The sequence below is a fragment of the Lampris incognitus genome, chromosome 2 (genome assembly GCF_029633865.1).
Source record: "Lampris incognitus isolate fLamInc1 chromosome 2, fLamInc1.hap2, whole genome shotgun sequence".
NCBI classification, from domain to species: Eukaryota; Metazoa; Chordata; class Actinopteri; order Lampriformes; family Lampridae; genus Lampris; species Lampris incognitus.
The window spans coordinates 141,351,501-141,361,684 of record NC_079212.1 but is presented as its reverse complement, the minus strand read 5'-3'; the positions used below and the strand labels follow the sequence as shown (position 1 = coordinate 141,361,684).

The following is a 10,184-nucleotide window of genomic DNA, read 5'->3' as shown; positions in this document are numbered from 1 at the left end:
TTTTCGAACTGTGCAGTCCTTGGAAAGTGCTGATTCGAAACATACCGTTCTTTTTGTTCTACAATGAGTAATTCTGTAGTTTTAAGCGAACATACAAACATACACTCTTGCTTTATATATGCAGAAAGGCTAACTGGGGCCTTTCTACACAGCTACCCTCTTCTGCACCCTAAATCGCTCTACTGGTCATTCAGATCATCGTGTTTCTGGTAAAAAGTATTTCTGCGTGCTTCATGACATGATGTAGTACACACAGAGCTCTCTGGCACCGTTAACAGGCTCAATCTGATTGTTAATATCGCTCATTGGCAGCAACAGGTGGCTACTAATGTAACCAAATCAACAATTACCAAGGTGACCAAAGTTCAATTTTATTTTTTACATTTCTGGTGCGCCATCTTAAGGCGGGTGACAGAGGTACTCCCAGCTGAACTACAACGGTTGAGAGCCCGTGAAAGAGTAGAGTCCTTACCATCGTCTTTCCATATAGATACTGCGCACATGTCATACGACTCAGAGCAAACTAGCGTTACTGGAAATCAGGTCACTTTATCTCTCACAGCACTTGGCATCGAGATATAATAATGCACAGGCTGACCATGTTTGATTGAGTTCAGTAATATTCTTGGAAATGACAAGTTAATAAATGATGGACCTAAGAGTACATCTGCCACCATTTTACAATGCTGTGAGTGCAGCTATTCCCAAATCCTCTGTGAATAGTACACATGGCCATTGAAACTGCATTTAATGGTCATGCCTATCCCCCGCCTTTTCTTCTCCCCTATTGTATGCGGCCAAATACCCCACTTTCCATCCCGCCCCCCCCCCGGTCGCTGCCCCATCCCCTCTGCCGATCCGGGGAGGGCTGCAGACTACCACATGCCTCCTCCGATACACGTGGAGTCGCCAGCCGCTTCTTTTCACCTGACAGTGAGGAGTTTCGCCAGGGGGACGTAGCGCGTGGGAGGATCAGGTTATTCCCCCCAGTTCTGCCCCGCGAACAGGCGCCCCAAAACGACCAGAGTGGGCGCTAGTGCAGCCACATCCGGCTTCCCACCCGCAGACACGGCTAATTGTGTCTGTGGGGACGCCCCACCAAGCCGTGTTGCCTGGATTACTGAGCATGCGTAAAGACAATACATGAATAAATAATGCTAAATGAGAATATGCCCAAGGGAATCACACGTGTCCACGAAGCTCTGAAATACTCTAAATTGCCCAGAGACCACCTCAGCGAGTGATGCACCCGCGTCTAAATGTAGCACGACACTGTCAAGTTGTAAGACTTTCTTTTAATTATTTTTTATGTGAATAAAACATTCTCTCTAGGCAAAAAAAATAAACATTATTACAATATTCGTCATTGCACATTATATACACAATGAAAAATAAACTTAAACTGTGACCTATATATATATAAACTGTGACATATATATATATATATATATATATATATATATATATATATATATATATATATAACGTACGGAACAAGGGAACAAAATATAGCATAGTATAGTACTTAACTAAAGTATCTGAGGTGAAACCGTTCCGTTAAGATGCGAGGGAAGCTGCCTTGGTACAATATAATCAATTCGTCTGACATTTTGGTCAACAACTAACTTTCATATGCAGTAGTTTAAATAAAAATTTGTTGGTAGTTTTTGAGGTATTTCTGGCTCGATTACATGCACATTCTATCTTCTTCTTCTTTTCTATTTACAGAGCAGCAGTATGGGAGTCACTGGACAGCGGTGGCCATATGGCATCGGAGGTATCGTCTTCCTGTTGTTCGGTCCAACAGAGCTGAATATGGAACCTGGTCGGGAGAGAGAGCACAAGAAGTATTCATGAGTGTGAATACTACATTATACATAGTACAGCGTCTATATCTTGTCATGTAAGAGCTAGTACTGAGTCACAAGTGTTTCAGAAGAATTCACATCTTCACATCACACCATAAAAACAGAGACTCCTCCACCAAAAAACGACCCCCATAGGTCGTTTGTGCAAGCAGTTTATTACGACCTGACCGTGTTTACACTTGGTTTTAAAATGCGTTTTGGGCGATCGGATCACAAGCGAGACACATCGCCGTTTACACCTGTGTCTGTCATGCGTCTCCACATGCGTCCTGCTGACCACTTGTGATCAGGTTTCGTTACTCCGAAAGGACGCATTAGCGTTAACACTATAGAAGATATGTGGTCAAATGTGTCCCAGACCACCCCGGCAAGTGGTTTGAGTGACCGGTTCACAAAACGTTTTGGTGGTCATTTACACTTGTATTTAGCGCTGTCCACTTGTGATCCGATCGCAAAAAAAAATAAATTTAAAACCAAGTGTAAACTGGGTCATATTTACGTTTTAAGCCACTTCCTCGCGGTCCTACGTAATTATAACACGTTACTTTCCCTGTAACAATAAGCATCTCCTTCCATAAGCTACAGTGAGAACGAATATTAATAAAAGCAAAGTTTAATGTCACATAGCGGCTATAACGTCCACGCTAGCTGACTTTCTAACTTGTGGCTAACGTTAAGTTAGCTCTTATAACGTTATTCATAGGTAAACATGCTATCAATAGCAATCTTACTTGCGATACTAGACGGCGAAACAACACAAAATCGCACTGACTACATATTCTGTTGTTCTCACATTGTTTTAAAAACCCACAATGCACAGAGGCGAAAGCTATCTGTGGCATATCTCCTGCCGCCGCTAGGGGCGCTAATTTAGGAAAGGCTCCTGTGGGTCGTATTAGAGGACAAACGACCTATGTGGTCGCATGGGTTGGAGGACTTGTTGTTATAAAAGGGTCGTGCAGATCTAGTCGGTGTGATTCTGGAGCCTACTACGAGAGTAGTAAATTAAAGGATCAAATGTCTCTCGAGAAAAGGGCAGGACACTGATTTAGCCTCAATACATGCAGTTTGTCAGAATCTCTCTCTCTCTCTCTCTCTCTCTCTCTCTCTCTCTCTCTCTCTCTCTCTCTCTCGCTCTCTCACATTACCTCATCTCCTGATGAAAGCTACCGGTAGTTCCCTGTTGGGGACCAAAAGTCCGGAATGGATGACGTCAAGCGGTTCATTATCCGTCGCTACAATCTCATAATCTCTTACCAACTGTAAGACAAAAAGACAAAAACTGTAGTTTAGATAAACAACTTGGGGGAGCTCGCCAAAAGTAAACATTTGGCAAATTCACAGCCTTTAGTTTGTGAATTTATTTATTTGTTTGTTTGAAAAATTTCCCCCTTTTTCTCCCCAATTGGATCTGGCCAATTAACCCTCTATTCTGGGCCTTCCCGGTCACTGCTCCACCCCCTCTGCCGATCCGGGGAGGGCTGCAGACTACCACATGCCTCCTCCGATACATGTGGAGTCGCCAGCCGCTTCTTTTCACCTGACAGTGAGGGGTTTCACCAGGGGGACGTAGCGGGTGGGAAGATCGCGCTATTCCCCCCCAGTTCCACCCCCGAACAGGCGCCCCAAAACGACCAAGGAGGCGCTAGTGCAGTGACTAGAGCACATACCCACATCCGGCTTCCCACATGGTCAATTGTGTCTGTAGGGACGCCCGACCAAGTAACCCTGAACTTTTAGGTTACATGGGCAACCTATCACCCAACGACATGTCGGAATTTGCGTTAAGCCATCTAAACTATGAAGCACATCATTAAACAGCCATTAAACAGTCAGGTCCAGGCCTACCCAGCACAACGCCAACTGCAGCTGCAGCTCCGCCAGCCTCCGGCCAATGCACATCCTCTTTCCGATGCCGAAGGGAACATAGGCAAAGGGGTTGATGGTGCTGTTCTCCCGTAGCCAGCGCTCCGGCTTGAACTGCTTCCCATCGTCAAAGTACTCTTCGTTGGAGCCCAGAGCATGGCTGTTGATCATTAGCACTGTCTGTTCACAGGGAGGAACAAAAGAACTAATCAAATTAATGTTCATCCACACGATACCATGGACAGCTATGGATGTAGTTGCTCTTTTCCACATCCTCATACAGAACACGGGTTTTCCAAACACGCCTCAATCAGAGATCACTCAAATATAAAGTGATGTGTGAAGGTAATCTGCTCATGTCAGCCCTACGGAGAAAGTGAGGCTAAGCCACTTACCCCTTTGGGAATGGCATAATCTCCCAACACAGTGTCTTTGTCCAGGGTCCGACTTGTGAACGGAACAGACGGCGATAGCCTGCAAGAATTTGGAGAAAGCACTTGAAAATACGGCGTGTAAAGACACACATGTCCAAGCCAATTAGGATCAGCTACTCATACTGTTAGGTTATGAAAAAGTTGGCTCGAGGCGAGATGTAATCTCCTGTCAGAGGTTATAAACATTCCCCTGGGTGAGTCACGACGTAAGCCTTATGGAACATGTAAGAGCCGCTTGTGACTGCATGGGAAAAGGTGAGGGGGGTAAATGGGCCCAATGAGAAATGATTCGAACGTGACTAGACCGCTCGGGTTTTAAGCTGGGGCCACTGCTGGTCATGCCGGTATATCTCATGAAGCTTGTTGTTCGGGTCAGTCATGTGTGGGAGTTTTGTTTCATAATCACTGTGGTACTTTGGGGAACTTAATAACATGCGCACACACACACATTTACGTAATTTGTGGCCTTCGACTTTTTTTCCTGCGTCCATCCTGGGTCATTTCTCATGCAAAGCTGCATGGGAACTTTTAACTAGTATGTGAATTACATCAGGTCTTCTAGGGGGGGGTATGCTAAGTCAAATGCTAAGTCAAATGACAAATATATGACGCATAGCCTCTGCTTGTGATAAATTTATGTTCGTTTAGGGGAGCAAAAAGGTCTTTCAAGGGTGCTTAGCCCCCCAGACCCCCCCTCCATAAGTCGCACCCTGCCTTCAACATTTTTGATCTTCTTTATAGAAGAGCTCCGGTCTGATTTTATTATCATCATTATCTTATTTTCCTATAGGGGTGTAAGAAAATATCCATACACTTGAGTATCGCGATATTATTGTAATACTGTATCGATTCTCAAAACCGCTATATCGATCTTTAATTGTTTACATGTAAAGGTTCAAACATTTTGTGTTGTGTGTAACCCTACGACCGCTAGGTACCGGTGTTGTAATCTAGCCTCAGCCATTGGACTCTTCCACTCCAATGCACCAACTTGAATTGAGACAGGAAGTAGCATAAGCACAAAGAACACAGGCCTATGAAACTGCAACTCGCGATATATTGAACCGTAACCCCTGCATCGTGATACGTATCGTGTCGCGAGATCCTCGCCAATATGCATCCCTGTTTTCCTATGGCCAGAAGTCCAACTGAGTGATGGGTACCACGATATTTCTAATTGATTCAGTATTGATTAAGCTAGCTTTAGCTAACCACTGCGTATCAACACGTTTACAGAAGAGAGCGTGAGGATTTGCCTCACTATTAGCTATTCGTGGCGATAGAAGAAACTCTGTCATACAGGTAAGGCTTCCCCAAAGCTGAACCTTGTGCGAAGGCGAAGGGGGGGAAATTGCAAAGGTTTTACGACTTTTTCCTCTCACATCTGCCACTGGGCGGGGCTTCAGCTTCACTGGAGGTCTGTTTGGCACTCTTACGTGCGTGAGATACTGTACTGACCTACGCATGACAGCGCTGTTTTTACTGCCTCTTAATAACACCCCCCGTGTAACTGCAGCCACCTGCCGAGAGAGATTCCCAGGGCTGTTTTTCCTCCCAAGGTAGACCAAGCGTACCTCATAGACTCCTTGAGGCAGGCCTTGAGGTAGGGCATACTCCTGATGTGCTCCCCGCACGGGGCCCGGTCGTCAGGGACCTCCCTCCTAATCTCCTCCAGCAGCCTCCTCTGGGCGCCAGGGTTACGCGACAGGTTGAAAATAGCCCACAGCATGCTGTTCGCAGTCTGGAGAAATGTAAACACAGCGCGAGAGGTGGAGGAGAGGGCAGAGAGAGAGAGAGAGAGAGAGGGGGCAGAGAGAGAGAACAGGGGGCAGAGGGAGGGGGAAAGGAGGGAGGCAACGTTTAACGAGGCAGCTACTAGAAGTGCATTCCACCGTGAGGTCCTAAAAGGAGCTCAGGAATGTTCCGGAGGTTCCTCAAAGGCTCCTCCGTTACGTCCGCACTCATTCTGTACCGCTGAGGCGCGAGCGCCGCGGCACCTGTTTTTTTTTTTTTTTCTCCTTCCGCGAGTTAAAAGAGTTTTGTTTTTTATCCTTTCTTGGAAGGGATCTAGGCGAAAGGTGACGCGCTTGAAGGTTCCGTGGAACAGTAAAAAGAAGTATTTCGCTCGAACGTCTTTTCTCGGTACTTGATTTACTTCTATGTATCGTTAGGCCGTGTTTGAGAGATTCACTTGGTTTATTCTGGTGATTATGGGAATGATGCTTTCTTCACCTCCAGAGGAATGCAACAATTCTTTTGTTACGTCATCCTTAATGATAACAACAGCAACAACAACAGTGGTAATGACAATGATAATATGTGGTATCTGGCATCTTTCTAAAATCATACTGTAACGGCCACGGGTACCCAGACTCGCTAGCCCTTGGCTAACGGGTCGGACCCTGGAGTGGACTGCTTAGCGCAGTCGCTCGGGTTCGCGTCCCAGCTGCGGCGGTTCCCGGCTGCCCCCCCTTGAATTGGCTACATCGGGGTCAGAAGTGCGACGGCGAGGCCATCGGGAGCGCGTGCGCGGAGGGGCGGGGTTTGCGGCAGTTCAAGGTCCTCGGTTTTGGACTTTGTTATAAGGTGTCGGACCCTTTGGTCGACTGGTTAACGTAGTCGCCCGTGGTGCAGGAGACCCGGGTTCGCGTCCCCCCCCTCCCCTTGGGGCCCTGGTAGCCCCCCCCCGCCACTACGACGCCGCTGTGTGTAATGACGCGTCACGGAGTGAAGAACTGGATTAGAGATTAAATTGGTATTGCAAATTAGATTTGCAGGGGATTAAAAATCAACACGTACCGTCTCCACCCCTCCTATCTGGAGTTCTGTGATGGCGGCGTACAGCTCCTTCTGCGACAGGCGACTCTGGCGGTAGATGTCCCCGATCAGGTCGTCCGGAGCTCCGGTGGCGTTTCTCTTCAACTTTTTGTCGATGTAAACTTTGGCTGTGGGTGGAGACAGGGATGTAGGATACATGGTTGTATATTGTTGATGCATTTCATGTAAGTACACTTACTGAGGGAAGATCCGACGAATTCATGGGAGGGTTCTCACGCAAAGTTTGCGTTTCTCACGCGAAAAACCCCTTTTTTTTTCAATATAAAATCAAATATAAGTAGATTTTCTCACACACACACACACACACTCACACACCGTGTTGGTCCTGTCAAAGCTCTCAACCCAGTTTGTTTTAAGGTGGAATGACCAGTTCCTCTTTCTGTATTTTGGGATTTGTCTTATCTCGTGAATCTGTCCACTAGAACAACATGTACACCCTGTGTTTAGATGGGGTAAAAGTGTGTATGTTTATGTGTGCCCTTCTGTGTGAGTGTGTTTGTGTATGTGGGGGGGGGGACGAGTGAGAGAGAGAGAGGGAGAGAGAGAGAGAGAGAGAGAGCGAGAGAGAGAGAGCGAGGGGGGGGCGAGTGAGAGAGGGTTGGAGGGTATAGGGGGTTATTAAAGCCATGTAAACAGCCCAACAAACTCCGAGTACTCGCTCATCAGTCATGCCCTCCTCTTGATGATTCAGTCCCTCCTCCTGCCACGACAAATATTTGGAAACTCCCCCCCCCCCCCCAGGTCACACAGTTTATACTACAGCTCTGGATCTCATTTACCCAGAGAGACCAATGCCAACGCACCCAGGTCAACATGTGCCCTGCTCGCTCTCTTCCCCCCCCTCTCTCTCCCCCCCCTCTCTCATTCTATCTCTCGCTCTCGCGCTCTCACGCGCGCGCACGCGCGCGCATTCACCTGACTAGAAATTAGCTCAAAAAAGTTTGTGGGTCACACACACAATAGTGTAGTACCCCCACACCCCCCCACCGACCCTCGCGACAGTGAAAATTAAGTTATGCGTGAGTGCGTGTGTGTGCGCGCGCGCGTGTGTATGTCTGTGTGTTATTTTACAGGTAGTTATTAAGGCTTACAAGAGGGCCTTACTTGTGTGTGTGTGTGTGTGTGTGTGTGTGTGTGTGTGTGTGTGTGTGTGTGTGTGTGTGTGTGTTTTATACCTGTGCTGAAGATACGGTCCCAGGCTGCGGTGTGGTCTTGCCACGTCTTGGTGTTCAGTCTCTTATGAAGCTCCACCGGTGTGACCATCATCATCCCAAATGTGCTCATCATCTATAGGGAGGAAGGGTAAGGGGAGGGGTAAGAGAGGTACATGGATGGTTGTTGGAGGGGGGGGGGACAGAGGGACAAGTAGCATGCAGGCGAGAAATAGAGAGAAAGCGAGAGAGGGGGCACAGAGAGGGGGGTAAGGGAAGAAAAGAAAGAGAGGTACACGGATGGTTGTCGGAGGGGGGACAAAAAGGGGGGGGGAGAAGAAAGGGGGACAATTAGCATGCAGGCGGGAAGTAGAGAGAAAGCGAGGGAGGGGGGGCAGAGAGGGGGTTAAGGGGAGAAAAAGAAAGAGAGGTACAGGGATGGTTGTTGGAAGGGGGGAACCAAAGTGGAGCCAAAGAAAGAGGGACAAGTAGCATGCAGGCGAGAAAGCGACGGGGGGGAGAGAGGGGGGGCAGAGCGGGAGAGAGAGGGAGAGAGAGAGAGAGGAGTCAGGCATTAAATCTAATTATCCCAATCACGCTAAACACATAGTATGTATAATCCACCGTTTCCCCGCTGCCGTGCTTGCTCTGGTTGCGGCTTTCTACCGTTTATCGGCCCGGCGGGGGGACCGGGGGGGTTTTATCGGTTGGTCCCAGCGGAGCTCATCTGTTCCGAGGTAAGAGACGCGCCGCTGAACCCGCTGAACCCGCGGAGCCGCGTGCTGACGCGCCGTCTCCATACGGGGCCTCCGGAGAAAGTCAGCCGGCCGAGCCGTCTTTCACCCTGGGGGGAGGCGACTGATGGTGCCGCCACCCCCCTTATCGGGAGGCCGATCCATACGCAGCACTATACAGAGGCAGGTCTACCTAGGGACGGCTCGCGGCTCGCGGCTCGTCGGCGCGCGCGGCTCGCCGTCGCGCGGGGCCCTCTACTCACCGTCTTGACAGCCGTGATGAAGCTCATCGCCTCCTCGTTGACGTTGTCCTGCAGCAGCCCGAACCGCTTGTCATACAGCACCAAGCAGATGGCTAAAACACAAACACAACAACAACAACAACAACAACAACAACAAACAAGTCAGCATAAAGACATTTAAAGGCCGATTTCTGAGAGAGAGGAAAAAATAAGCTGTTTTTCGTTGTCTCGAGCCAAGACGACAGGAATAACAAAAGAGCTTAATTAGCTTACTCTCGAACGACCATTTATTCAGCTCGAAGTACAGGTCCTCAATTCTGCCGTCCAGGTTTATCTTTCCAACTCTGGAGACGAAATCTGTCAGCACCTGTTTTTTTTGGGAAAAAAAAACAATACCCATCAGCCTGTTAACAAAATAATTACTCTAATCGTTAAAACAATTAAGAGCCTCGTGCGTTATCCCCGTACACAGACAATCGGACGTTACCTCGTTTATTTTGCCGTCGAGTTTCACCACCTCCGTGGGCTTCATCAGCTTCTGCTGGAAGGCGCTCCTCACCCTCTGCCAGTCTTTGCCCTCCCTGTGAAGACACGGTGCGGTCGGTGAGGATGTTGGCGCTTCCCCATCAGCGGACGTTCAGAGTAAAACCTCGCACCCCCCACACCCCCCACCCCCACAATGCAACGATAATATGAACGGTAGCAATGCGTGCGTAAAAAAGGAGCGTACAGGATGAGGAGACCGTACGCCTCGTCCCGCAGGTCGCGGTATGCTTTCCAGGGTTTGATCTCCAGCCTCTGCGGGTAGTTCCCCTCCTTCCTGTAAAGCGCCTCCAGCAGGCAAGGGGAGCCGATGTGGACCGACTCAAAAGAACCGAGCTTCATGCGGAAGATCTTGCCGAATTTCTTGTGGTAATCAACCTGGGAGGACACACACAACACACACAACATAACCACCTTCGTCGTTTTTTTTGGGGGGGGGGGACAGAAACACGTTTGGTTATGTGCGCAACCGTGCCCGTGGATCAACCCGGTCTCACCAATCTGCGTG

The 10,184-nt window shown here is 48.6% G+C and overlaps 1 protein-coding gene across 1 annotated transcript in view; it reads right to left on the bottom strand.

Annotated features, from left to right (window-relative positions):
- Positions 1-1,276: 1,276 nt before the first annotated feature.
- The window catches only part of LOC130107667 (1,25-dihydroxyvitamin D(3) 24-hydroxylase, mitochondrial), a 9,526-nt gene continuing 618 nt past the window's right edge, over positions 1,277-10,184 (bottom strand). The window contains exons 2-12 of the mRNA XM_056274378.1: positions 9,864-10,054; positions 9,621-9,714; positions 9,407-9,500; positions 9,155-9,246; positions 8,182-8,293; positions 6,968-7,113; positions 5,743-5,909; positions 4,130-4,208; positions 3,717-3,914; positions 3,017-3,128; positions 1,277-1,822 (exon numbers count right to left, since the gene is read on the bottom strand). Coding sequence (XP_056130353.1) covers positions 3,018-3,128; positions 3,717-3,914; positions 4,130-4,208; positions 5,743-5,909; positions 6,968-7,113; positions 8,182-8,293; positions 9,155-9,246; positions 9,407-9,500; positions 9,621-9,714; positions 9,864-10,054 — 1,284 coding nt within the window. The 3' untranslated portion in view covers positions 1,277-1,822; position 3,017. The remainder of the gene's footprint in view (positions 1,823-3,016; positions 3,129-3,716; positions 3,915-4,129; positions 4,209-5,742; positions 5,910-6,967; positions 7,114-8,181; positions 8,294-9,154; positions 9,247-9,406; positions 9,501-9,620; positions 9,715-9,863; positions 10,055-10,184) is intronic.